The sequence below is a fragment of the Stigmatopora nigra genome, chromosome 11 (genome assembly GCF_051989575.1).
Source record: "Stigmatopora nigra isolate UIUO_SnigA chromosome 11, RoL_Snig_1.1, whole genome shotgun sequence".
Taxonomy (NCBI): domain Eukaryota; kingdom Metazoa; phylum Chordata; class Actinopteri; order Syngnathiformes; family Syngnathidae; genus Stigmatopora; species Stigmatopora nigra.
The window spans coordinates 3,959,590-3,986,857 of record NC_135518.1 but is presented as its reverse complement, the minus strand read 5'-3'; the positions used below and the strand labels follow the sequence as shown (position 1 = coordinate 3,986,857).

The 27,268-nt window shown below is 37.4% G+C and overlaps 2 protein-coding genes and 7 non-coding genes across 9 annotated transcripts in view; 1 reads left to right on the top strand and 8 right to left on the bottom strand.

Annotated features, from left to right (window-relative positions):
- Window positions 1-7,416: 7,416 nt before the first annotated feature.
- On the bottom strand, window positions 7,417-14,700 carry idh1 (isocitrate dehydrogenase (NADP(+)) 1). Its single transcript, XM_077728625.1, has 9 exons — window positions 14,495-14,700; window positions 13,844-13,973; window positions 11,544-11,835; window positions 10,953-11,055; window positions 10,206-10,383; window positions 9,541-9,692; window positions 8,300-8,440; window positions 8,060-8,222; window positions 7,417-7,942 (listed from the first exon to the last, which is right to left on the bottom strand). Exons 2-9 carry the CDS (start codon window positions 13,963-13,965, stop codon window positions 7,849-7,851), a joined length of 1,245 nt encoding a protein of 414 aa, XP_077584751.1. The 5' UTR covers window positions 13,966-13,973; window positions 14,495-14,700; the 3' UTR covers window positions 7,417-7,848.
- A 667-nt stretch (window positions 14,701-15,367) lies between these two features.
- trnav-cac (transfer RNA valine (anticodon CAC)) lies at window positions 15,368-15,440 on the bottom strand. Its single transcript has one exon. It is a non-coding gene; the product is annotated as a tRNA-Val (tRNA).
- A 90-nt stretch (window positions 15,441-15,530) lies between these two features.
- Window positions 15,531-15,603, bottom strand: trnav-aac (transfer RNA valine (anticodon AAC)). Its single transcript has one exon. It is a non-coding gene; the product is annotated as a tRNA-Val (tRNA).
- A 90-nt stretch (window positions 15,604-15,693) lies between these two features.
- trnav-cac (transfer RNA valine (anticodon CAC)) lies at window positions 15,694-15,766 on the bottom strand. Its single transcript has one exon. It is a non-coding gene; the product is annotated as a tRNA-Val (tRNA).
- A 253-nt stretch (window positions 15,767-16,019) lies between these two features.
- On the bottom strand, window positions 16,020-16,092 carry trnav-aac (transfer RNA valine (anticodon AAC)). The gene has a single exon. It is a non-coding gene; the product is annotated as a tRNA-Val (tRNA).
- Window positions 16,093-16,182: 90 nt separating this feature from the next.
- trnav-cac (transfer RNA valine (anticodon CAC)) lies at window positions 16,183-16,255 on the bottom strand. Its single transcript has one exon. It is a non-coding gene; the product is annotated as a tRNA-Val (tRNA).
- Window positions 16,256-16,345: 90 nt separating this feature from the next.
- Window positions 16,346-16,418, bottom strand: trnav-aac (transfer RNA valine (anticodon AAC)). Its single transcript has one exon. It is a non-coding gene; the product is annotated as a tRNA-Val (tRNA).
- Window positions 16,419-16,671: 253 nt separating this feature from the next.
- Window positions 16,672-16,744, bottom strand: trnav-cac (transfer RNA valine (anticodon CAC)). Its single transcript has one exon. It is a non-coding gene; the product is annotated as a tRNA-Val (tRNA).
- Window positions 16,745-18,464: 1,720 nt separating this feature from the next.
- Window positions 18,465-27,268, top strand: part of kcnh3 (potassium voltage-gated channel, subfamily H (eag-related), member 3) — a 99,766-nt gene continuing 90,962 nt past the window's right edge. Inside the window, exon 1 of the mRNA XM_077728433.1 lies at window positions 18,465-18,874. Coding sequence (XP_077584559.1) covers window positions 18,799-18,874 — 76 coding nt within the window. The 5' untranslated portion in view covers window positions 18,465-18,798. The remainder of the gene's footprint in view (window positions 18,875-27,268) is intronic.

Genomic DNA, 27,268 nt, shown 5'->3' with positions numbered 1-27,268 from the left:
TCTTGTAATGGTTGAGTTAAGTAATAGTACAAATAGGGTTTTAAAACTCCAAATAATATTAAATGCACACCATAAAACACTGTTTCCGTACAATGCGGTTATTCACCTTTTGCGGCAGGTCTGAGAACCCATTTTCCCCAATGAATGACATATTATTGAATTAATTTGAAAGATGAAACGGATGTCAAGATTTTCTTAATTGGGTCGTTGCTGTTCCATTGAGGTTATGTACAGGTGTTGTAGAACTCTGTTCTTTGACAATCAAAATGAATCATGGTCCATCACTGAGTAATGGGGTCAATGTCTTGCTGAATTTTACAAACTTTTAAGACATTACATTTTAGAGTGATTTTATCATGTGGCATTGATTGACAAAGCGAGAGAGACAAAGAAAACAGGTATTGATTGTAGAAAGTAGTCTCGCATCAACAGTCATTTTTACACCGCTTGTCTTTATAGAAAAAGTCATTTTTTTAAAAGGTGTTAGCGATAAGACAGACAACATTCTTTGGCTTTAGAGCACATGTTTCTAATCCTAGAAGTACACACAGAGTATTGGAATGCGTCATATTGGGGGAAACGAAAGGGGTGGGATGGGTTGTTTCAGTCCAACGAGAATAGGCGGAGAACAAGAAGCAGGTACACGCACAAGTTGGGAATCAAATGCTTTTATTGTAGGAATTTAGTGGCCTTTGAGGGCCGAACAACAACACGAACAATACGCAAACCCGCGTCAATGCAATGTGTGTTGGCCGATTGCACAGTTTGAGTCAGGGGATTCCCAGAGGGTGGATCACCACCGGCGGAATAAAGTCATGTCGCTCTGCACAAAAACACATGCCAACTAAAACACAACTTCTTTTTTTCTTTTCTTTACTACCTCTTAGGCATATTTATTTGTTTAAAACTGGACATAGTAGATGGAGGATAGTGGTTTGTCAATAAAAAAAATCAGAAATAACAATACAAACTTTTTTTTTCTTGTTGTGATATTGTAGGTAACCTGATTGGTTACAAATTCAGATAATCTCACCATTATAACACTCATATTTAATGCAAAAACACTTTTTAAAGAAGTAACATCCACAATGATAATGCATATATAAACGCAATTGGTAAATCTCAGATCATTGTTAAATTTCCCAAATGTTCCGTTTCATCAAACTTGAATAATCAAATCCAACAAGCACCAAACAGGAGTCAATTGTTTGTCATTTTTAGTTTGTCCGTCACTGTTTTTCATAGCTTTTTTTTCAAGTACAGTCATACCTTGTGATACATGTCAATTTACTCATATCTCAAATCAACGTTTCCCATAGAAATTACCTACATATAAATTAATTTGTTGACCTCTTCTGAAAAAGAACACCAAATAACAAGATATTAAAATGGAAAAACATATTTTTATTGGTTGTAATTCACCATCTACTAACAGAGTAACAAATAACTAGTGGTTAAGATGGTTAATACTAAAATGAGATATTATTCAGTACAATGCAGAGAGAGAAAGGGAGAGAAGCTTGATGAAAGTGCTCGTAACATAACATAAACTTTAAATTTCTATTAAATTAGCTGGGATTCCTGGAAAGTTTTGATCTTACACTACATTAAATTTAAACCTTCTTGTGCAATAACCGGGGCAAAAACGTTAAAGCATTCCACCATGTCTTTCGATGCGAACTTCCTGCTTGTCCATGGGTATTGTCGAGCCAGCTCAGTCACGCATACATACTCGGGTTTTTCGATTATTTTGTGCTTAATATCAATTGTCATCACACGGCTTTTGTTCGCACTACCTTTTATTGCACCAGCTTTCTTAGGACCCATTGTTTTTCCATTAATTCTGCACTGATTAACAAAAAAAAAACATGGAAAAATGCAATGCTCCGCCCAGTGATCGTAGATATCATAAGAATCCTCTCATGTCTCGGCAACTTGGCTGTCTTGTATGCTCGGACCTCAAAATTTGTCTCGTATCTCAACACAAATATTTGCTCGAAATTTTATTCTAATATGTGAATGTATTACTGTATGCAGCAGTCCTCTGTAGCTCCTCAACTTTGCCATCTCTCCCTTCTGTTATGAATCATGTACACAAATGACTGTCACAGCAACTATGTAAATAGGCATTTTATTAAGTTTACTGACGCCTCTGTCATTGTTGGTTTTCTTCAACGAGATGAGCTATTTTGTATCTTTGTGTGATGAGTCTTTTATTCTACTGAATGTCTTGAAAACAAATAAACCAGTTTTAGGAAGTCAAGTCTTTGCTCTAACTACCATCAAAAGTTTAGATATTAAGCCTGTGGATAAGCTATAAATACTTGGGAGTGGTTGTTGACAACAAAATATACTTTGAAATGCACTCTTTTAATGTCTGTTCAGACTTGATGACTCTCTTTTTTAGTTTTATTGATTTTTTTTGTTGTGTGCCTGGTATGGAAACCTGAGCCTGGCCAATAAAAATAGACTCAGTAAGACTATAAGGAGTCAAACCCAACTCACTGACTTATACAGTCCATTGCCTAACAGGTTTTCACTGATTTTGGAGTGTTTCTATCTTACCAATTAAAATGAATTTGTATTGCTGCCCTCAAGCTGTAGGTGGAAGGCACCTGCTTTTCGTACTAAAATAATGAAGGCCACTTTTGTCTCAACTGCTTTTCAGGTGTTGCATTTCAAGAAACGTATCTATTTATATTCGATTGCACATTTATTTACTCCATTTTTTTATTTACCTAATTTGATTCATTTGAAGTAATAGTTTATTCTAATTACTGGTTCCTTTACTCTGCCCATTGGGTTGGGATACTTGTTATTTAACTATTGTGAGTAAATATGAGCTGTTTTTAATGGAAGCATGTATTTTCCTGCTGCAAACTCATTTCCCCACCTTGAGACAAAATCTAAAAGTCTCTCACTTCCTCTCTCCCGCAAAGCAGTAAAGCAAAGGTGTTTTGGTTAACTTTGGAGCAAGCATTTCTTTTGCAAGAGATGTATTAAAACTCCATTGTATTAATGTGACCTTTATAATAATGATGAACCTAACACTCCTAATAAGCAAAGTGTTCTTCATTGCAAGAACATATATAAATATTGATAACTCGTTAGTATATGTAATGTTTAATATCTAAAATAAGCAAAGCAATCTAACATTCCTCATAAGCAAAGCGATAATATATGTAGTGTTTAATATACAAAATAAGGTAAAGCGTTCTTCATTGCAAGCACATATATAATGATTTTATTATAAGCAAATATATAGTAATGATAAACCTAACAAATCACATGCATGCTTAATATGAGAAGAAAAAATGGCTCTTTTGTACATACTGCATAACTCATGAGTTAAAACATGCACCAAAGCAAGAAACTGGAAAAAAACAACAGTAATTATTGTTTTAATCCATTCATAAAATTGATTTATTGGTCAGGTTTATAGAGAATATAAACATTTTGAAAACAGACCAGATAACAAAAGAGTTCTTTGGTTGCATGATTTGACATTAAATTGGTGGGCAGGCAGTTCAGATACTAAAGTCTTTTATCTAGACAAGCTTTTGACTGGGGGGGTTTCCTACAACATGTTCCCTTAAAATTTACGGATTTAGTCTACGCTTTTAATCAATTGCCAAACCCAAACAAAGCGGTGAAACAGAGAGCCAGATTTAATATAAAGCATCTTCCCATTTTAATAAAAATCTCTGTGATTTGGAAGAGGAAAACATCTACAATAAAATGCGAAACAATGACATGTAGTTTCCACTGGCCCAACATGAGAAAGTTGTCAACATGTAGTAAATATTTCTACTTGTGCGCCCAATGTAACATTTGGATGATGCGTAGCAGAGCTCATTTAAATATGATCTAAAGTCCAACTCCCAATGATTTCTTCATCATATTACTCTCATAAAAACACATAGAGGATGCATCATCTACGTTTTTTGGGTGGAACTGTCATATTTCCAAATGCACACACTGATTCAATCAAGACCCACAACTATGAGCTAAAGATGATGAGTTATGTCGTTGACCCTCTGCGAAACTCTGAAACCGTGTTTGAAAAAAATATGACTCACTCATGCTTACAGACAAGACACCAAGTACATAAAAGATCAGGGTTGGGCAATAATTACATTTGACATACTTATATATCAAACAGATATTCCCCATTGAATAAATGAACTATAATATTGCATCAAAGAAAAAAACTAAGAACCAAAGTCAAAGCAAAATCTTAACGAGCAATTCTTATCATATGGAGTTAGTTGACTTGTAGTATTGCAGTATTTCATTTGAAATAAGTATTTCAAGTCATTTTGGGCTTGAGCAAAGTGTAAGCCCGATCGTAATTAGCTTCACACTGCTCAAGAATGCCCTCGAGGAAATCTCTGCTGGCGTTTGGGAAGTTTACCATCAGCTCAAGAAATAAGAGGGTCATTCCTTAACAGTCAATGACATTTTTTTACACTATGGCACGTAACTGACTATAAGCTGCACTCAGCAAATTGAATTTATTCATTCATTCATATATATATATATATATATATATATATATATATATATATATATATATATATATATATATATATATATATATATATATATATATATATATATATATATATATATATATATATATATATATATATATATATATATATATATATATATATATATATATATATATATATATATATATATATATATATATATATATATATATATATATATATATATATATATATATATATATATATATATATATATATATATATATATATATATATATATATATATATATATATATATATATATATATATATATATATATATATATATATATATATATATATATATATATATATATATATATATATATATATATATATATATATATATATATATATATATATATATATATATATATATATATATATATATATATATATATATATATATATATATATATATATATATATATATATATATATATATATATATATATATATATATATATATATATATATATTAAAAGGTTTAGCTTCACCTAGGAGATCAGTTGTAATGCACAACACATCCACAAGAAGGACTTATTTGGATATAATTGTGTTTAGTTTACCAGTCTCTTCTGCCAGGCCTGGGCTGCTGTCTTCTGGATTGGATCCAGGTGTTTCTTGTCCACATGTGCTAGACGGCCGTTGCCTGACACAGCCCCGCACAGAGATTTTGCCTCACTACCTTTACTGCAATGATCTAGCTTGTCCAGGAAGGCTTACTGCACTCTAATAAGAATTTTTTAGACTGTGAAGGATCAATTTATTTTCTTTGTTTTAGCTTTCTTTTAAAAACAAGAGCCTAAATTATGAACGATTAATACAGCAATCTGGGTTTCCCATCAGGAAACAATACAATTACCTATAATGCATTTATTTAGTCTTGGACAAACAAATATACATATTAAAAATGAAAGGAAAAAACTGTGGATAATTGACCTTTTGCAACCCTTTGTTACGGTTGCTAAGCTGACAAACTTTGTCACTCAAAAGGGAACAAGCCATTGCAGTACCATGTATATACAGCAGTCTTTTAAGTGATTTATTCTTGCCCAATACACATGCAACATCTGCCCGATTGTGTCAAAAGACTTTAAAATGCAAATTCATTCATTCATTTCCTTAACTGTTTTATCTTCACAAGGGTCGTGGGCGGGTGTTGGAGCCTATCCCAGCTGACTTCGGGCACGAGGTGGGCTCAAGGAGACAGACAACCATTCACATTCTCACTCATACATCCAGGCAATTTAGAGTGTCAAAATAGCCTACCATGCATGTTTTTTGTAATGTGGGTGGAAACTGGAAGACCCAGAGGTCACTCACGCAGGCCGAACAAGCAAACTCCAACCTGTAGGACTGAGCTGGATTCGAACCCAGAACCCCAAAATTGTGAGGATGACACATCAACCACTCAATCACTGGGCCACCCATTACAATTCTCATATCGGGGTTATATTGAAATTATTATAATTGAAAAAAAATATTTTAAAAATTGTAGCAAGTTATTAGAAGCAAAAGCATAATGGTGCTTGAAGCTTGTTTCTGTTCTTAAAATGAAAAATTAAAACACACGGTATTGCTGCATAATGGTTGGATTTTGTGTTCATGGATAAAATATTGAGACAGCTGACTCACTGGGCACAATCTTCCTGGAGTCATTCTTGTCTTTCCTCTTCCTTTTTCCGCTGACATTCCTCTAGAGTCTAGACATTCTGCCTGCAAAGCATCACAGAATAAATATGTTACATTATTTAACGAATATGAGCTCATAATGTAAATGATGTTGTCTGTACGTACATGAAAAATGTGCTGAGTAAAATTTCAAACTTTAAGTCAACCCAGCGTGAATGTCTCTATCGAAAACTTCTTTTGGCAATTTAATTGAAATTATGTGATTGATTTTCCAATATCTTTTCCAAATAAAAATTATGAGAAGAGAGAATATTTTGAATCCATTCATGTATTATTGTATATTGTATTATTGAAATAAAAAAAATGATAATAAAAATAGAATTATAATCCAAAAGGTGAAAAGTTAAGTAGTATTATACACAAAAAAAGTTATATTCAATAGGCTACTTATTGACTTCATTTTCCCAGTAAATTCATTACATTTAATAAGATTACCCCAACAATATGCAGTAATCGCAAAAAAAGTGTTAGGAATACAGAGCCACTCTGAAGTGTGACGTTTATTAAATTCACCATGGCAGTAGTATTGTCCTTACTGATGCTTGCCTTCACTGCCACCTAGCGAGTGCATTTGTACTGCTACTTTCAATTATCTTAGTAAAATATCTGGATTTTTGTCAAAACGTCAAACGTTTAAAATTACAGTTTATAGACATGGATCGGATCTAAATAGACAAAAACCAAAAGCTGTTAAAAAAAGAAAATGTCTTTTTTGTCCTCCTCACCTTTTGTCTTTGAATGCGTTTCTTCAACTCAAGCTCATCCTCCATTTCTTGTCTTTTTTGATTGTCCAAATGTTCGTTTTAACCTTACAAAAAAATGTGATCATCGACCATCATTATTAATTCACTTTCTATACTGCTTATCTTTATAGGGGGTGCCGTAGCTGATCCCAGTAAAATTTCCACGTGCTTATATGGATATGCACCTAATTAAGCCAGGTCTGTGTCGAATTATTTCAAAAAAACTTAAGTGTAACAAGTCCAGCTGCCTCTACCAACCAAGTATCTCTTTTATTATGGACTTTGAACCCCTAGACGCAAAATTTGCACATAAATAGCCGCCGTTTAAGGACCCTGTAGCAGCCTAAGCTGACCGAGAATGCAGCACCAGATCATAATTGACCCTTTTCCACTCTTCATGAACAAAATTTAAACACAAATAAAAATCCATCAGACAGACAATTTAATAAAGTTCTATAGCAAGATACTGTTACAAAAAGGCAAACATACGACACAAAGAAATACAAAGACTTTTCTAAACATAACAATGAATTCAACTTTATAGGTGAAACATGAAAACAGGTAGTAAATATTATTATTATTATTATTAGAATGATTAAAAATCTATTTGCTTAGACTTAGAGCTTGTCAGTTGACACTGCCAAAAAAGTATATCTCCCCAAAACATAAAGTATATTTGATATTTTGAGATTCAAAAAAACAACTTATAACTTTGTAAATCTTGTTGTGTCTTATGTAGTACTTCATTAGAGTAGTCACTCCACTCCACTTGTGTAAAGTTATGATCAAAGATGTAGTTTGAAGTCTATCTGGTGAAATGAATGAAGGTTTTCACTTAATTCTTTTAATTTTGTGGATCACAACTTGGGTTGACTGGCAAGCTTGGTCTTCAGGTTCTCTGCCAGTTTGTCCAGGAACTCAAAGGTGTTCAGATAGTCCGCACGTGTAACACTGCAGGAGAAGAAGATTGGTAAGAAAATCTGTCCACCAGATACCATATGATACTTATGAAAACCTTAGCAACTCAATGCCACCCCCAACTTGTAATGTTTTTTTAAAAAGACTAACTTTGGCAGTCCTTTGACGCAGATAGCCAAATCTTTTGTCATGAAGCCCGCCTCGATAGTCTCTACGCAAACAGCCTCCAATGCTTCTGAAAACACACGCAGCTCCAGGTTGTTGTCCAGTTTTGCCCGATGGAGGAGACCCCTTGTCCATGCAAAGATAGACGCTGCAAAGAAAGAAATTCTACAATCACTCTCACAAGAAAAGAACACCTACATTTCTCTTATCGCTGTTGCTCACTACCTATGGGGTTGGTGGAGGTTTCTTTGCCCTGCTGGTGTTGCCTATAGTGGCGGGTCACTGTGCCGTGCGCCGCCTCAGATTCTACGGTCCGTCCGTCGGGACAGATCAGCACACTGGTCATCATACCAAGAGAGCCATAGCCTAAAAGTGGGAAAGTTACTGGTACTGATTCTGATAAATTAATCTCAACTATGTGTTGCACCCTGCATTTTCACATTGCTTGAAACACAGGGAGAAATAATGACGCAGTGATTAGTTGTTTTCTTCAACCAACTTTTACTGTAATGACTAAAAATCTCCTGTGCCTCAACGTATGTACACCAAGACATCAATAATCGAATACCGATACAGACTTTAACATTTTACTCTTGCTATTTGGATGAAGGCATCATTAATCAAACACTGATAAACATCAAATCGAAAAATAGTGGTAATCCCCAACATGCAATCATTAATAACTTAAACACTTTAGCATGTCACATATGCTATCAAACTCAGACTTCATAAATGCTTATATGGTTTCTTAACAGAAACCATTACAAAATTAAAAAATAAAACATTCATCAAGTAAGTTGTGCAACTCTATAACGGGAGTGCGCCAACCTCCAAGATTTACTGTTCAAGGACCCAATCTCCCGCAATCTACTGATTTTCCTGGCCGCCGATAAAAAGCTCAGTAGTTGTATGTTGATATAGTACATACCTTGTGATCACTGCATGAAACAATATAGTGATCCCTCAATACTTTTTGAGTTACTTTGGTGGATTCAATGCATTGCGGAATTTAGAAAAAAGGATTTATACCCAACTAACTAACCTAAAAAAAAGGAAAAAGTATGTGTTGTTTTATGTTGAGGTACAAGAGAGTATGATTCGCGCAATGGCATGACTTAGGGGCACTCGGAGATTGACCAATTAGAGCAGGAATAAGCATTCACTGCAGCCTCTCCCGTTATCATCGACACACGATTGCAATGCCTATGCAAGGTTAGGATTTAACCCTCCAACATGACTCCAATCTCTTAATATTACGCGAAAAGCAGTTTTGTGGTGACACAGTTTACGTCACCAAAAGTATTGTTGACCTGACAAATTCCAGTTCATGTTACGTTAAAATCATATTTTTACGTTATAAACAAAATTATATTGTTTAAAATGTAAAAAAATAAATAACAATTTTTAAAAGGTTTTTTCTTTTAAATGCAGGCACCCATAAACTAAAAAAAATCAATTGTACCAACCTTGAGCAACAGAGTCGGACTGTACATCCCCATCGTAGTTCTTGCAGGCCCAAATAAATCCGCCATCCGACTTCATGGCCTGGGCCACCATGTCATCGATCAGCCGATGCTCATACCAGATACCTTTGGCCTCAAACTTAGCCCGGTATTCCCTGTCAAAGCAAAAGTAATAATAATTTATTTTTTAAAATCATAATCTTTATTTTACATGTAGTGTTACAACTGTTCTAATTCTAAGTTAATGATTATTTACTAAAAAAAAGGTGAATCAGTTTGGACATTAAATATCTCGTCTTTATAGTGTACATATTCAATTAAAAACAGGTTAGAGATTGTTTGTATTAGATTTTATTTTTAACATAACTTCCTAACTTCAATTTTGGGGTAACTGAATTGTAAATGTAATTCAAATGATATACAGTATGATAAAGATTGGAGTTAAACTACTAGCACTTTGAAGAACAATCTACAGTGGTGCATTGCTATACAGGAGACCCATTTTAGGAGATTTAGATTCATTGGCCGTCATCCTGCAGATATTTTTTATCTGACCTGATATACAAGAGTGGCAGTGTACTATATTCACATTACTTTTAACAGTCACATGTTTGACTTGGGAGACAGCATACAATGAAAGAAGTGTTTGTATGTGTGTGTGCACATACTTCTCATAGATCTCCTGAAAAATGTCTTTGAATCGCCCATCATACTTCTTCAGGATAGTGTTCTTGGTGCTGAGGTAGAGAGGCCAGCATTTAACCAGAGCCATCTGAAAGGAGCTGTGAGCAAAATCCCTAATGGATTTGTCTGTATTGTACATCCCTAATGCCACACCCCCACAGCCTGCAACAAAGAAACACACATTATAAATGATATTGGGACTTTCAATCTAGAATATTCTACAATAGAATATTGGATTGAATATTCCAACAATTAACCTCATGATAAAATGCATTTTGTATTAAAGTTGATTGTAAATTATTTGTATTGCAAGGCCAGTCCATTGAGTCCCACTCAAGATGGCAAATTAGAAGAAATAAAAAAAAAAATTCCAATCCAATATCCAGTTTTTGGTGTTTTTTTTAGTCGGAACGAATTAATTTGTTTTCAATTTATTTCAATGGGAAATCTTCGCTTGAGTTACGAAAAGCTCCACATATGATCTCAGTCTCGGGAACGGATTACGATAGTACATCGAGGTACCACTGTAAAGTGAATTTTCCGTTTTATTTGGGATTGGAGATACTTGATTTAAAAAGAAAAAGAAAGTTTAAAGAATAAAAGGTAGAGTTTAGCTAACACCCATGAGAGCATCTTAAATTGTTGTTCTAATCGGGAAAAAAACATTACTAGAAAGGTGAGCGTTATCAGCTGCATGGATCTACACAGCAAAGTGCAAACATACTACATACCTTCAAAATTGTGGACGACGAACTTGACCTGCTCTCCGCTTTCGGGCGTGTAAATCATCTCCAATTTGCCTGGCCCGGGAACCACAAAGTCGGTGGCTTTGTACTGCGTAGAACATGTTGAAGGAGTTGATGAATTTGAAATAAATGATAACAAAAGAGCTTTTCATTCAGATTACACAACTTTCTACACATGACTCTTGATATAGTTCTAAAACCTGGGGCTAAAACACTGCTGACTTTGACCTGCGAGTCAGAACATGACAGTCCAAAGTTCAGTTTGTGAAATACCATCTTCTTACTGTACAGCTGACGGCAGAAAATTATAGAGATAACGACAATTTTCTGAGCGTATGTGGTGAAGTAGAACAATTAAAAACATGTTTTGACATGTAATATCCTATTTTTAGGTGTTTTCTTTTCAGATGTGGGAACGGATACATTTTTATTATAGTTATTTTCTAAAGGAAAAATTGATTTGAGGTATGGATAAATTGATATGAGCTTGGCCCCGGAACGTATTGGGATCATATCTCAAAGTATGACTGTATAAAGAATCAAAATACTGTAACTGAAGGCTGTAAGTTGATGTACCTGATCTCCATGGGCATGCCTGCCAATGATAATAGGCTTGACCCAGCCGGGGACTAGACGGGGGATGTTTCGGCAAATGATGGCCTCCCTAAAGACAGTGCCGCCCAGTATATTTCGAATGGTGCCGTTGGGCGAGCGCCACATCTGCTTCAGTTTAAACTCTTCAACCCGCTTTTCATCTGGGGTGATGGTGGCACACTTGATACCCACGCTGTAGCGTTGTACTGCCTCAGCTGCCTCAACCGTCACCCGGTCATCTGTAGCGTCACGATTCTCCATTCCAAGGTCGTAACTAAGCCGATAATGAAATAAAACATTGTCAGTCAAGTGACACAAAAACGAACCACTCAATAACAACATTTTGTTTCTTTGCTTTTTTGAAAAGTTACGTGTCATGACAATTTAGTTTTTCAATGATCCTCAAGTCAAAGCAGCAAAAATCACCTAAACTGAACCCGATTTTTTTAACACCTCCTACCTCTATAAAGTTAATTTATAGAGGGATCACTATCCAGTTTCTGGTATTCAAAATTGCAAGTTAGATATGTATAACTTATTCCAACTGCCTTTGGGGGAAAAGCAGAGTATACAGTCTAGGCCAGGGGTGGGCAAACTTTTGGGCCCGAGGGCCATATTGACTTTAAAAATGTGACACATGGGCGGGGTCAGCACAAGATACGATACACATAAAAAAGTGCATCCGTTAACAGTACATATGAAACATAAACAGAAACAAAGCACTTAAGTATTAACATACTCATCACTTATCATTAAAGTAAAAAGTATTAAGTACAATGTAAAGTAAAAGGAATGTATTAAGCAATATTAAAATGTCATTTAAAAAAGATGTAAGGGCTGTAAAACACGAAAAAACAAATAAGAGTGGACAAAGCTACTGCCACTGGCTTCCATGTGACGGCGCCATCTTGGGGGGAAAAAAATATTATTTAGACAATGTCGCCGGGCCGGATTGAAAAGCCTAGTGGGCCATATGTGGCCCGCGGGCCGTAGTTTGCCCATGTCGGGTCTAGGCCCTAGACCAGGGTTGGGAAAACTGGTCCATGAGGGCCACTGTGTGTGTGGGTTTTTGTTGCAACCGATCCAGCAAATAAACTTTACCCAATGAGATTTCTGCAGAAAACCATAAGCAGCAACCCCCTGATTGGTGAAAAGGTGACTTCTTAATGGTTTGGAATGAAAACTTGCACCCACTGTGACCCTTTGTGGAATAGCTTACCTAACCCTGCCCAAGACTGATTAGATATAAAGTATATAAATATATATAAATCCATTACATCTAATGTGCACATTATGATTATTGTCGAAAATTATTTTGGAGCGTCGGGGGAAAAAACAACAACGCTATGTTCTGGGCTGTACATTTGTAAACTCAAATTTTGGCAAATACGCCCAATCAGCACAAAAAAATGTCTTCAGCTTATAGGTTATATTATTCTTCCTGCCTATTATAATTACTTGCAAAGGCAAATTAACTGTCCGTGGTAAAGCACAATGGCTGTGATAGATTTGAAAAAGTAGGAATGTAAAAAAGGTTGCCAGTGGGCTACAACCTAGATTGACCTCATTTCTCAATTATAATTGTACTTCTTGAAAGACCCGAAAAGTTGCATGACGAAAAAGCATTCATTTCCAACCCATCTCACGGTTGCATTTAAAGTCTACAATCAAGAACAGGCAAGACCTTTTACCTACTTGCTCTATTTTTACACCGAACAATGTGATGTGAAACTCATTAATTGACGTGTAACAAAAGAGTGAGAGGAACGTTTTGGAAAGAAAGATCAGGTTTGACAAGTTATGTTATTTAGGTGCCCTGAGTTGCAAATGCATATGTGACACTGACATAGTACATGGTTGCAACATTTCCTTAAGCAAACAATGCCTAATGGGTTACAAAGTCTAAATATGTAGCAAAGTGTGCTTGCTCTCATAAAAATAAATGCTATTTATGTCATCTAAATACTGCTATAGTAGAGTGACAAACAGCTTTCGCTACTGCAAGCGATTTGAGTTTTTGATAGTTTGGATAATAATTAAATTGAAACTTTGCGAGCATGGGCGGGAAAAAACTTTACAGCACCTGATGGCAAATGATTATGCAAATGTGGCTAAACATTGATAAAAGGTCCTCTAAATTGCCATCCAAAGTAAAGTCCATCCATATTCTACTAGCTTGCTAAGGTTGTTCATGGATGTATTACCAGTACAAGGGCTGCAAAAGCAAATATATTGTTTTGTTGTTTTGAAGCCATTTTCAATAGGGGCTATTTTGTTATTACCTGTGCAAGTCGAGCTCCAGGTAGGGGAAGATGAGCTTCTGTTTGATGAGTTCCCAGATCACCCGGGTCATTTCATCGCCCTGCATTTCCACCACAGAACCAGCCTTGATTTTAGCAGCCATTGTTGATCCTGGATGTGCACAAGGAAAACAAGCAAAAGAGTGCCACATTGAATGGCTTCATTCATTGTGTGACAGAGGAGTGGTTATACAAGTCCCCCGGCATTCAATCCGATTTGCACATTTAACCCTGCAAAAGGGAGTTTTTTCCTTCCAAAGTGTTCCCACCAGTAGCAGCTTAAAAATGGAAAGTTACACAATTCTTGAGAATGAGCTGATGGGGAGGGGTGCTCCAGAAGCAAGAATCCAGAGAGACGGCCAAACGGGAAGTACTGCGTGAACTGAATGAGCAGTTTAATAAAATGGAGAAAAAAAGTTCTCAACATGGAAACAATCCCTACGCCTATTTTTGATTGTAAAACAGTTTATTTTTCCTGTCTCATCTTGGACAGTCCATACTTCTCGAGATTTTAAGTGGCAGGCATATTAGCTTTACTTGGTTTGCTAATCAGTAAAGGGGAATTGCATTACTGACTTTCTTGCTCGACAGTTTAACACGAAGACACAATATCTTAAAACATTGCAGACTCACCTTATTTAGCAAATAAAAATGCTTGGAGAAGGCGGTGAAATTCGCACAATTATCTCGGGACGGGAGGGCTGACGGAGGCTTGATGGAAGGAGCGACAAGAGGCAGGTTGGCTTGGCTGTCGCTTCCTACCATTCGAGCTAGCTTGATAACACATTCACCAATCACCGACGGAAAGAAAATTTATAAGCCAACCAGACGTGACCAAAGGGTTGTGTGGGCGTGCCCTCGTGTCTTGCGAGTTTACTAGATAGTATACACTGTCGTTACACTTTTAACTAATTTTAGGTCTATGATTACATAAAAAAAAAAATACAATAAAATCAACAAGTCAATTTTAGTTTTAAATCAACGGTATTTCGTATACTCCCAAAAAATAATAATTTTATTTTTTAGCATCAAATATATGTAAATGTTTTTGGATTTTCAATTTAGGTTTTCATTTACCAAAATGCAATTTAACATTACATTACAACACAATCAATCAGATATATTCAAAACATAATTTTCTAAATCAAAGAAAAATTGAATAGATTTCCCAATCCAGTGAACTGCATGGAGAACAATTTTAAATAGCAAAGAGGGGGCCTTTCCCATGTGAGGTAAACGATGACTATACTATGAACTGTTCCTTCAAATGAAGTTAGTAACAGGCCTAACAATTTTCTGATCCAGTATACGGCTTGATAAACAATTCAAATGATAAATAGTATTATGTTTCCACCCAGTTTCAAACAGGGGTACTTTCACGTGTTAGGCAAACGTGATAACCACTACAATATGGAAATCCTGGCCCTCAAACATATTTGGTCACAGGCCCAAGTGTTTCCCTGATCCAGTGAACTACTTTTACAATTCAAACAACGAAGTATATTCTGTTTCCACCCAGTTTCAAACTAGGGACCTTTCGCGTGTGAGGCGAACGTGATAACCACTACACTATGGAAACCACTTCTTCAAATGAAATCTGGTAGCAGGACCTACCAAATCCCTACACAGTGTACTGCTTGAGGAACAATTCAACTATCCAAGCAAAAACTGTTTCCACCCAGTTTCGAACAGGGGACCTTTCGCGTGTTAGGCGAATGTGATAACCACTACACTATGGAAACTGCTTGTTCAAAGACAATTTGGAAGCAGGACCAACCAAATCCCTAGACAGTGTACTGCTTGAGGAACAATTCAACTATCCAAGCAAAAGCTGTTTCCACCCAGTTCCGAACTGGGGACCTTTCGCGTGTGAAGCAAATGTGATAACCACTACACTATGGAAACTGCTTTTTCAAGGAAGATTTGGTAGCAGGACCTACCAAATCCCTACACAGTGTACTGCATGAGGAACAATTGAACTATCCAAGCAAAAACTGTTTCCACCCAGTTTCGAACAGGGGACCTTTCTTGAGATAGGCGAATGTGATAACCACTACACTATGGAAAATGCCTGTTTAATGACAATTTGGAAGCAGGACCAACCAAATCCCTAGACAGTGTACTGCTTGAGGAACAATTCAACTATCCAAGCAAAAACTGTTTCCACCCAGTTTCGAACAGGGGACCTTTCGCGTGTTAGGCGAATGTGATAACCACTACACTATGGAAACTGCTTGTTCAATGACAATTTGGAAGCAGGACCAACCAAATCCCTAGACAGTGTACTGCTTGAGGAACAATTCAACTATCCAAGCAAAAGCTGTTTCCACCCAGTTTCGAACTGGGGACCTTTCGCGTGTGAAGCAAATGTGATAACCACTACACTATGGAAACTGCTTTTTCAAGGAAGATTTGGTAGCAGGACCTACCAAATCCCTACACAGTGTACTGCTTGAGGAACAATTCAACTATCCAAGCAAAAACTGTTTCCACCCAGTTTCGAACAGGGGACCTTTCGCGTGTTAGGCGAATGTGATAACCACTACACTATGGAAACTGCTTGTTCAATAACAATTTGGAAGCAGGACCAACCAAATCTCTACACAGTGTACTGCTTGAGGAACAATTCAACTATCCAAGCAAAAGCTGTTTCCACCCAGTTTCGAACTGTGGACCTTTCGCTGCCGACGCAAATGTGATAACCACTACACTATGGAAAATGCTTTTTCAAGGAAGATTTGGAAGCAGGACCTACCAAATCCCTACACAGTGTACTGCTTGGGGAACAATTCAACCATCCAAGCAAAAGCTGTTTCCACCCAGTTTTGATCTGGGGACCTTTCGCGTGTGAGGCGAATGTGATAACCACTACACTATGGAAACTACACTTTAGAAGCATAGGTAGCAGGCCCATCCTAAACAGCAAAACAGTGTACTGAACAATTCAAATAACAATGTGCATGATGTTTCAAACAGGGAGCCTTTCCCATGTTAGGTAAACGCGATAACCACTACACTATGAACTATTGAATAGTTCATAGTGTAGTGGTTATCGCGTGTTGCACCCCTAACCAACTTCATTTGAAGGAATAGTAATTTACTATTCCTTCAAATGAAGTTGGTTAGGGGTGCAACACTCACCTCTCACCATCTCATTTTCTGAACCGCTTTGTCCTCACTAAGGTCGCATGGGGGTGCTGGAGCCTGACTATGGACCAGAGGCGGGGGAGCATTGAATTGGGGCCCAGCCTATAGCCGAGCATTAGAAAACAGACAACCCCTCATGTTCAGCTCATACCTAAAGGGCAATTTAGAGTGTTCAACCAGTCTACCATGCATGTATTTGGAATGTGGGAGGAAACCAAATTATCCGGAGGAAACTCACTCAAACTCAGGGAGAACATGCAAACTCCATACAGGAGAGGGGCAATCTGGATTCGAACCCAATGAAAAAAGGCAACATTTCAATTATTTATGCATTCACTAATATTTTCTTTGTAAAATACACACATTTACTTGTACTTATCTTTTGAACCACAAGATAGCACTAGCTTCCTGTTCAAGTGACTCCTCTTGCTTTCAAGCATTTATGGGGCACCAAAGGAGAGCCTGCAAAGCTGCAGGTGCCTCTGTTCACACCAGAATTGCTTATTGTCTCATATGAAAGATAAGATTCGATTTGATCCCGATTAATCCTGAAACTAAACTTTAGGAGGATTATTTTTGTATACTACTTTGTATAAAATAATCAAATAGGACAATGATTTATTTCAATGAGTTTCTCCAACGTCATTCAGCCCTAAAGTTTTTGTTAAATATGAAATTAATAAAAATAATTTTAGTGCAGGCATGTTTTATTGTAAACAAGCATTAGTCAAAATCTGATTAAATGCAGGATTTTATGAAAAAAACTTAAAGAATGAACTGGGCAGTTTAGAGTCTCCAATCAGCCTACCATGCATGTCTTGGGAATGTGGGAGGAAACCAGACTACCCATAGAAAACCCATTCAGGTCCAGGGGGAGTATGCAGACTCCATGCAGGTGGACCAGCCTGGTTTAGAACCCAGGTCCACTACTGGGAGGCCAACACACTAATCACTCACACTACCAGGTCACCATGCAAAATCTTTTTCTAATCAAATTCAGTCATGAAAATGTGGACATCGTCTTCCTTTTCATATACATCACCATGCATTTAAACTGCTGAATGTGCAGAGGCTTTTATGTGTGTGTGTGTGTGTGGGGGGGGGGGTGTTCCACACGGCAACTGTCCATGTAATTATGCACCTGCCACCTGCCCAACAAAAGCAACCAAGAAGAGAACATGAACTGGCAGTTCTTTTTCTCCAACCTTAAAGTAAAAGAGCCACATCATTAGGTCCTTACAGGCGTCATGTGACTTGGCATCTGCTCTCCCTTGATAACCAAGGAGGGGAAAAGCGAGGGGGGTGAAGGAGAGGGGGAGACCAAGAGAGAGAGAGAAATGGAGAGACAGAGAGAGAGAGAGAGAGAGCGAGAGAGAGCGAGATGATGATGAGGAGGAGGAGCTTGTCGCTATAAGATTCACTCACACATCATCAGCACCACAAAGTCACAGTCCAACCATCCATTGTTTACAGCGTGTCTTCTTTGTTTTTGCAAGTAAAAACAAATTCACCTTTGCGCACCAGCCAGCAGGGAGGTGCGTATTAACTAACCCCAAACGCCAAACCCCCCCAGCACGCTCTCCCGTCTTGGGCTTGATTATGGTCACAGCCCCCGCGGTGCCAAGGTGGAGCCGCCGCGTGTTTCTCGGATCGGTGCGCTCCTCCAGGGGCTGGGATGCGCACCGGGTACCTCCTGCTTCCTTCCGAGCTTTGGGGCTGAGCAGCGAGAGGAGGAGACCAGCGGCGCCCCGGGGCGCCGTGTCAGGAGAAGCCAGTCCACCCGGAGCAGGATGCCGGTGATGAGAGGACTGCTGGCCCCTCAGAACACCTTCTTGGACACCATCGCCACACGATTTGATGGCACCCGTGAGTAGATTGAACAATGTTTTTTTTTTTTTTTTAATGGAACTTAGTTCATTTCACTTCTCCATACATAAAAAATCATAGTGATACTGTATGAATAAACACCAGTCTATTCATTCATAAGTGATAGAATAATTTAAACAATGCATTTTGAATGAAGCGTCCTATACCTATAGCTCTTTTCTGGGGAGGTGATGGAAATACAGCTTGTTTGCAGGAGCGTGTGGTTGAGTATTTTACTTGCAGTTTTGCTGGGGATTTTATTTTGCCATTGGCAAGAGTGATTTTTGAGCAGAAGCAATGAGCCTGTGTTCAAGCTCATGCTGGGCAGGTGGGCGGGTGCGAGATGCTTATATATTGCATTTGAGATTTTTTTTCCTTCTGTCCCTTCACACTGAATATTTGTGGCACTGGTTGGAATAATGCATGGACAATGGTCAACTCTATACTTACTTTTTCATGCTCAATTGAACGCATGGTATGCGTAGGCAGGCAATTTCTTTGACTATTTTCTGTGTGGTTTCACCCACTTACACACAATTTCTTGGTGTTGTTATTTAAAAAGGAGTGGACTTGAAACTAAGGTTCAGACTTTGGTTTCCTCCTACATCCTAAAAAACATACAGGTAGGCTGGTGGCACATTCTAAATTGCCCCTAGGTGTGACTGTGAGCGTGAATGGTTGTCCGTCTACTTGTGCCCTGCGATTGGCTGGGCACCGATTAGAGCAGACCTGAGCAATTAATTCCACAAAGGGCCGCAGTGGGTGTATGTTTTCATTCCAACCTATAAGAGGAAACCTTTCCACCAATCTGGTATTTTAGAAGTGCAATCAGTGGATGGTAGTCAGGTCTTTCTTGATTCAGCAGAAATCTAATTAGTGAAACTGTCTGTGTTGGATTGGTTGGAACAAAAACTTGCAACAGCAGCCGTCGAGGACCGGATGGTCCAGGTCTGGATTAGGGTGTCCCCCGCCTGGTGCTGGGATAGGCTCCAGAACAAACTGCAATCTTTGTGACGATATGAATGTTTACAGTTATCACTCGAATATCGCGATTGATGTCGACCAGACATGGCTGCGATAATAAAAAAAAATAGCGAAGTAGGGTCACCCCATTATCCTTCAGTGATGAGTCCTAGTAGCAAGAGTGGCTTCCACTTACGAGTTTTGGCGTGGATTTTCACATTTTTATGAACTAAAAAAATAAAATATAAATTTATATATTTTCAATAATAGCAGAGAAAAATCACAAAGCGAATTCACGATAAGTGAAGGCGCGAAAATTGTGGAAAAATATATATAAAATAAATAAATTTACAAAAAATTAATGTTTTTAAAAAAATGAATTCTATCATTTTCATATATATATATATATATATATATATATATATATATATATATATATATATATATATATATATATATATATATATATATATATATATATATATATATATATATATATATATATATATATATATATATATATATATATATATATATATATATATATATATATATATATATATATATATATATATATATATATATATATATATATATATATATACATGATAGAACTCAATTTTGCTAAGCAAATGTCACTTGCCCAAATGGCCTCTGAATACTTTTGTCCTCCTTTTGTTTTGGCAAGACTGACAGCAAAGTCTGTTACTGCCTTGCATGTGTGTGAAGATGCTCATCGCTGTTAATTATTGAAAGATAAAGACAGTTCTGCATCTTGTTGTCTCTAATAATCATGGTGTCATCTGCATGGGAAGAAAAAGGCGACAGTGCATAAATGCATCCACCCACAGCCTGTGCAAGCACACACACACACACACACACACACACACACACACACACACACACACACACACACACACACACACACACACACACACACACACAAAGATGGGGTGTGGGGAAACCATGTCTTTGTGTTTCAGTCCTTCACTGTATGAATTGGCCCCAGTCACTTAAAAACGCTATGCAGCTCACTATAAGAAAATGTCCCTCACCCGGCCAGTATGCTGATAATTACACATCTCTAGCGGCTTCATGTACAGTCATTCTAATTAACTACACAGATGTCAAGGATCCTTTGTGGCCTGGTCTCAGCTATTAGACTGGGCGGGGGTGTTGGATATGAGGAAGGTGATGGTGGTGGTGATGGTGATAGTTGGGGGCAGGGGGCTTGCTGTACTAGCCATCCTAAGTGGAGGAGGGGCTGCTCCATTATGTGTCACATTGCCATGTGATTGGAAACAATATGACTTTACTTCCTGAAGAAATGCTTTCCCAGGAGTAGTAAAGGTCATGTGTGTGTTTGATTATCAGGCATCATCCAAATCTGAATACCTATAAATTTGTGTATGGTGGTAATGGTGGCCACCTTGCAAAATATCACAGTTTTATCTTTCTTTTAATCATGTTTCTATCGTTGCCAATGTCTATTTTACTAACGGCGGATTTCATTTCTTTTCATTGAGTGTTTATACTGCTTATCTTCATTGATGATCGAAAAGATCTCCAATGCATATCCTTGTCTTTTATCTGAATGAAGAGAGAATGAAGATCACCAATCTCTCTTTTCTTGCTCCCGGGGTGTAAATTAGGACCTTTTTTTTAAAAAATCATAGCAGTATTGTTTAGTTGTATCCAACATTTTTCTGAGCTTTGCCATTGATCAACTCTAACTCACACTCTATAGGATGTTCATTGTTAAGTTTTGGATGCATCTGCACAACCAAAAGCTAAATTACTGCCAGTGACACTTTAATTTCCTCCCAATAAGTCATTAATTTGTATAATGTAACAAATCCCATGTGTTTTAGCACTTACTGCAGTCCTGCAAATAGAAAATGTGTCAAAATATTCCTGGCTTCCTGCATGTACTTAACAAAACTATCAATAGATCCACATCTACAACATTATTTTATTTATTCATTTATTTTTTGGGTGGAGGAGGTGGTGACTGTTATTTTTGGAGAAAGTGGGAGCATGGAAAACTCTTTCCCAGAAATGCCATATATAAGCCCTAATCAATGTTCATTTGGCCTTGTTGTTGCTGTGCTTATTCCACTGGTAGCAGCCGCCGTGCAAGGACTGCACCAGTCAATTGGTCCTATTAATTGAGTGGGCCTCGGCTTGGTACTTAATCAAGTTAGAGCCTGAACACTTTGCTTATCATGCTGTCATGTTGGGAGTCAACAAGGTTCAGTTTAGACCTAAAAAACGTGTAAGTCATGCAGGAACAAAAGAAGACTTTGTCTTTTTTTGCTTAAATGCTCTTCCGCCATTATTTGTGGATTCAATGAAATCCCAATATATCGCTCTTTTCTCAACTTGACTACCATATCAGGCTCTTTACTAAACTACCATCTAATTCCAAAACTGTCTTGTCTTTCAGAAGCCACTCATTGGTTGGTCCCCACCATAAAAAGTGATGATACCCTGCCTAGCAAGGCCATGTTGACATACCCTTAAGTGACTGAGCCCTAAAAATACAGCATTCACACTTGCTTTTCTTGTGGCTGCGATATACACTTTATGATGAAAGGCGCTAGAGATCATGTTGCTTGCGAGCTAACAGGCTCGATGCTCTTACCCTGCAGACGTAAGGAGGCTTGCCTACTTGCTTTCTCACCTGGCAACCTAATAACCTCAGTAACACGTCTTGTGGTTGGCATACTGCACACATTTTATCTTCTTATACAATGGATTTACAAATGAATGTACAATTTAAAGGGCTGCCCTGAGGCCGAGTACTTAGTATATCGGCCTCACAGTTCTGAGATTGAGGGTTTAATCCCAGGGTTCCCACCGGCATCCCAAAAACATGCATGGTAGGCTGGTTGAACACTAAATCAGGGGCTCGGGAGCCACATGTGGCTCTTTTGCTGAGAGCATCTGGCTCTTTGCTAACCTGTGAGCTAAAATATGTAAACCGCTGGTGACAGAACTGAGATACTACATCTAGAACTGCTTTAATCTTCATTTTACGCTGTAAACTCTTATGGAATGCCTCCTCTCATTGATAGGCAATAGCAAAAGATTATTTTAAAAAATACTCATTTTTTTATACTTTAAAAGTGGTGAAATTACTAAAAAAAATTGAAAAGGCACTCGTTTACATGTATGTATTTTGACTTTTAAATTCGTAGTATGGCTCACAAGGAATAACACTGGAAAATATGAATTGTTTGTGGCTCTCTTCGTCAAAAAGGTTCCCGATCCCTGCTCTAAATTGTTTCATTGTGCTCTCTGGTTGGCTGGCCAGCAAATCACGTAGTACTCTGCCTGGTGTACATAGTTGGCTGGGATAGTCTCCAGCACCCCCTGTGACCCATGTGAGATAAGTGGTACGGAATATCAATTATTGTTTACTTTTACTTTGTTCGGTCTTTACATTGTAACTCTCTGTACCGCAACAGTTTATAAGGTGTCAAAAAACCAGGCTAAGTCCATTTCTTGGAATGCTTTATTCACTTGAGACAGGAGCCTAAGTGCTTGTGTATGTTTGATAGGCCAGATCAGCCTCTGAGCATCTTCTGGTCTAAGGTATATCTGTCCCCATGTACCTCTGTGTGCTTAACGCTTATGGCTGGAACAGATGTAATAAGAAAACTTGTAAAATGAGATTTGGATTGCATATAGGTTTCCAACCAATCCCACAGAATATTGCCAACATTTTATTTGGACAAACTCCACCACTAATATAAATAAATGAATAATAATCATGCAAGTACAAATTCTTAAATAGCATAAACTTTTGTTTCTCATGAGTCATTTAAATGAAAGTTACTTTTAGATGACGTTTAGATGCACCTGATAATGCAGAGATTCTTCCGCCTAACCTTGGGTTCAATTCCCACTCCATGGCAGTGTGATTTTGAGAGTGAGTCGTTGTCTGTCTCTCTGTTTGCTCTATGACTGACTGGCGACCAGTCTAGGGTATAGTCTGCTTTTCACCCGAAGACAGCTGGGTTTGGCTCCGGCAACCCCCGCAATCCTTTCGAGGATGTGGAAGATGAATGAATGATGTTTAAAGCTGGTGGTGGCTGTCAGGGTTCTTGCACTTCTGGGCTTTAAATGGACCACACATTGGAATTTGGAAACACCTTGGCTAAGCTGTTTGGTCAATGACACCAGTTATGTTAAACATTAGAAAACATTGATAATGATTTACATTATTAGTATTCTGTTCAACATATGACTTCTGCACTACTAATTGTACATTTTACATCAAGCAGATTTCAATTCATGACTAATCCATTTAAAATGGAGTCATTTAGAACATGAAGATTAATCCTCAACCTGCTCGTATCTGTAACGGGTGATAAATTAATTTCCCCAGTTGAGACCATAACAGTGACCTCTGCTTCGTAATTATCCAAATTAATGTCAAATGACCGTGATTCATTCAGGCCCCTTTTTTATTTTCTGTTTGGTTTCACCCACATATACACCCAACATTCAAATAAGCACCTGATTCATTATTTTTATTTTCTCCCCCAAAATGTACAAAATGAAGTAGTTGTGGAGGATCTCAAATACAGTAATTCTTTCAAGGATGTCCGACAAAAACAATCTGGAAAGTAAATGGATTAGGTTGAGGAACCAGAAATGGCCAGACTAATCGAAAAAAACCGTGAAGTAGGGCCCCTATTATTACTCCCATATTGCATGTAAATTTCAAAGATTTACAAAGATGCAAATACAATTATCAAGAAGTGAACTTATTAAATGTTACAGTTATAGGCATATGAAAAGATTGTAATGAAATAATATTTAAATATAATCTGTAAATTAAAACATGTAAATACTTTAAGTACTGTACTCAGTGAAAATATCGCCTCTACCCTTGGTTAAAAAAAAGGTTATTGAGATCATTGATGGATGAATAAATCTCTTCAGAAGAAAATTTGGTTCATTTCTGTTCCTTTTCAAGACCATCACAACTCATTCTGAAGGAAATGTAGTGACAACTCTAGACTCATCAGTCAACTGCAAGGCTGGTACATGTAGTGGAAAAGTAGGTAATCATTCACGCGGTGATTAACAATTTAACACCTATTGATGAATTTTCAGTCTTCCATTAACTTAACATGCGTGATTTTGTTATCTTGTGTGGCGGAAAAAAAACAGTGTACTGTTGGCGGGAAGTCATTTCAGGGAACATATTTCCAGAAAGGCCTGAGCTGGGATATGAACACAGATTTTCTAGTGACATGAGGCAGACTGTTTGGTGTTTTAACAAAACAATCAGGGCTAAAGCTGCTGTATGAAAATTCCGCCTTTAGAATAGGCCTAATCACAGACAAAACAATGTCCGCTCAGTTTAAGCTTTTCAGAATTACTAGACAGGGATGTGTTCACAGTCCTTTATTGTTCGCCGTTGCTTTTGGACATTTGGACAGGGGTACAACATAGTGTAGCTTACACTAATAACACGACTTGATTCAATGCAGATGAGAGCGCATCTAGAAATCACATTCCTTGCAACCCCCTTTTGTTATTGATAACTGTAACTTTCACAAATTCGTGGGTAAAAGTGAAATATTAAATGTTAATGAATAAATGTAGTAGAGTAGTTTGTATCTTTCCATCTTAAGATGACATCACACAATATAGCCTTCTTAATGGAGTCATTATAAAAAGACTGAATAAGACAATTCAGTTGTGATGGAGACTTTTGATTTCCTTAATTGCAATGGGTGAACTCAATAGGGATGTTTTTGCTATAACAATAACTATATCTGGTCCAAAATATCTGTTTCTGCTCCCAAATACATTAAGAATTTGCGGATTATTATGTCATTCATTCATTAAGCATCATAGCAAACTGTTTCTCACCAGAGAGAGAGAGAGAGAGAGAGTGAGAGTGAGAGTGAGAGTGAGAGTGAGAGAGAGAGAGAGAAAGAGAGAGAGAGATAGAGAGAGAGAGAGAGAGAGAGAGAGAGAGAGAGAGAGAGAGAGAGAGAGAGAGAGAGAGAGAGAGAGAGAGAGAGAGAGAGACTGTCTACTAAACTTGTCTTGCTCGTCAATTGCTCTCGGCCTATCAGTTCATCCACCCTATTATAAAACCCTATCAACCTATTATTTTTGTTGGGGTGGTGTTGCTATTTAACCAGACCTTATTGTTTTGAATACTTATCATTTAATTACATCATTCATTGCAAACACATATTATGAATTGCAGTACTATTGATACTATTGTTCCAGCTAGCTCTGCTTCCAACAACTTTTCTTTTAGACTATACTCTTGTATATAAAACTTTTTGCACAATTAGTACTACTAAGAAATCCAATGGAGGTCATCGGTTAGACCAAGGGTGTTAGACTTGGGTTGGTTCGCGGGCCGTTTAAACGTCAACTTGATTTCACGTGGGCCAGACTATTTTAGATATAATATTTAGAATTTGTTTTGTACAAATGGATTAAAAGAACTGGATTAAAAGCCCTGAATATTCAGTTTTTATAGATCTAAAACTGGAAAAAAATGGATTAAAAAATTACAATTATTGATTTAAAAGGGGGAAAAATCAGGAAATTTAATACACGTCTATACTCTTCATATTTATTTGATCCTAAAACAGAAAGTCGGCACTGTTGATTTACTTTCCTGGGCCACACAAGGTGATGTGGTGGGCCAGATTTGGCCCCGGGGGCACCACTTTGACACCTGTGGGTTAGACACACCCGCAACTGCAGAAAGTTGAAGATCCTGTGACTCATAATTTTAATTTGACATTCATTACTGAGAGTATTCAAACTGTCTGGAAGATGGGTTTGATATCTCCATTACACAAATGAGTAATTTCTAAATTACCCATACTGGCTAAAATATTAGAAGTATTAGTTCCTAATCAATTAAAATTCATTTTTGGTGTGGGCTGTCTGAGTTCGATTTCGGTTGTGGTGCGATTGTAAGTGGTTGTCTTTTTATTTGTTCCCTGCAATTGGCTTGCAACCAATCTAGGTTATCCCCTGACTGTTGCCCGTGGTTGGCTGGGATAGGCCCCAGCACCCCCCGCAACCCTTATGAGAATACGCTGTATGGAAGATGAATGAATGAAAGCGTGACACAACTAACCTAGACATTTGGTTTTGTGGCAATCATTTAAGCTTGCTGAATGCCTTAAAAATGCATTCCCAAGTTTTGTCCCCTGTGATTGAAAAGGACAACAGCACATTAATTAGCCCAGTTTGTAAGTACTATTATAATCAAGAAAAGCCTTGTGTAAAACAATTGTGAGTCCTCCATTATTATAATTTTAAATTTAACAATTTCCCCGGTGATAAGAACGATTACCCGATCATGTTTAATCACTATACCTTTCAGGGCAAATGAATTAAGAAGGAGCTAATTACCACGGTGCCGTCTAAATTGGT

What these genes read in the sequence shown, in the direction of transcription:
- idh1 (XM_077728625.1), bottom strand. Translation starts at nt 13,965, where the DNA reads ATGGCTGCTAAAATCAAGGCTGGTTCTGTGGTGGAAATGCAGGGCGAT. An exon ending in GGCATGCCCATGGAGATCAG is followed by an intron (nt 11,056 to 11,543) that starts GTACATCAACTT and finishes TGTTCTACGCAG; the next exon opens with TACAAAGCCACCGACTTTGT. An exon ending in CGTCGTCCACAATTTTGAAG is followed by an intron (nt 10,384 to 10,952) that starts GTATGTAGTATG and finishes TCTTTGTTGCAG; the next exon opens with GCTGTGGGGGTGTGGCATTA.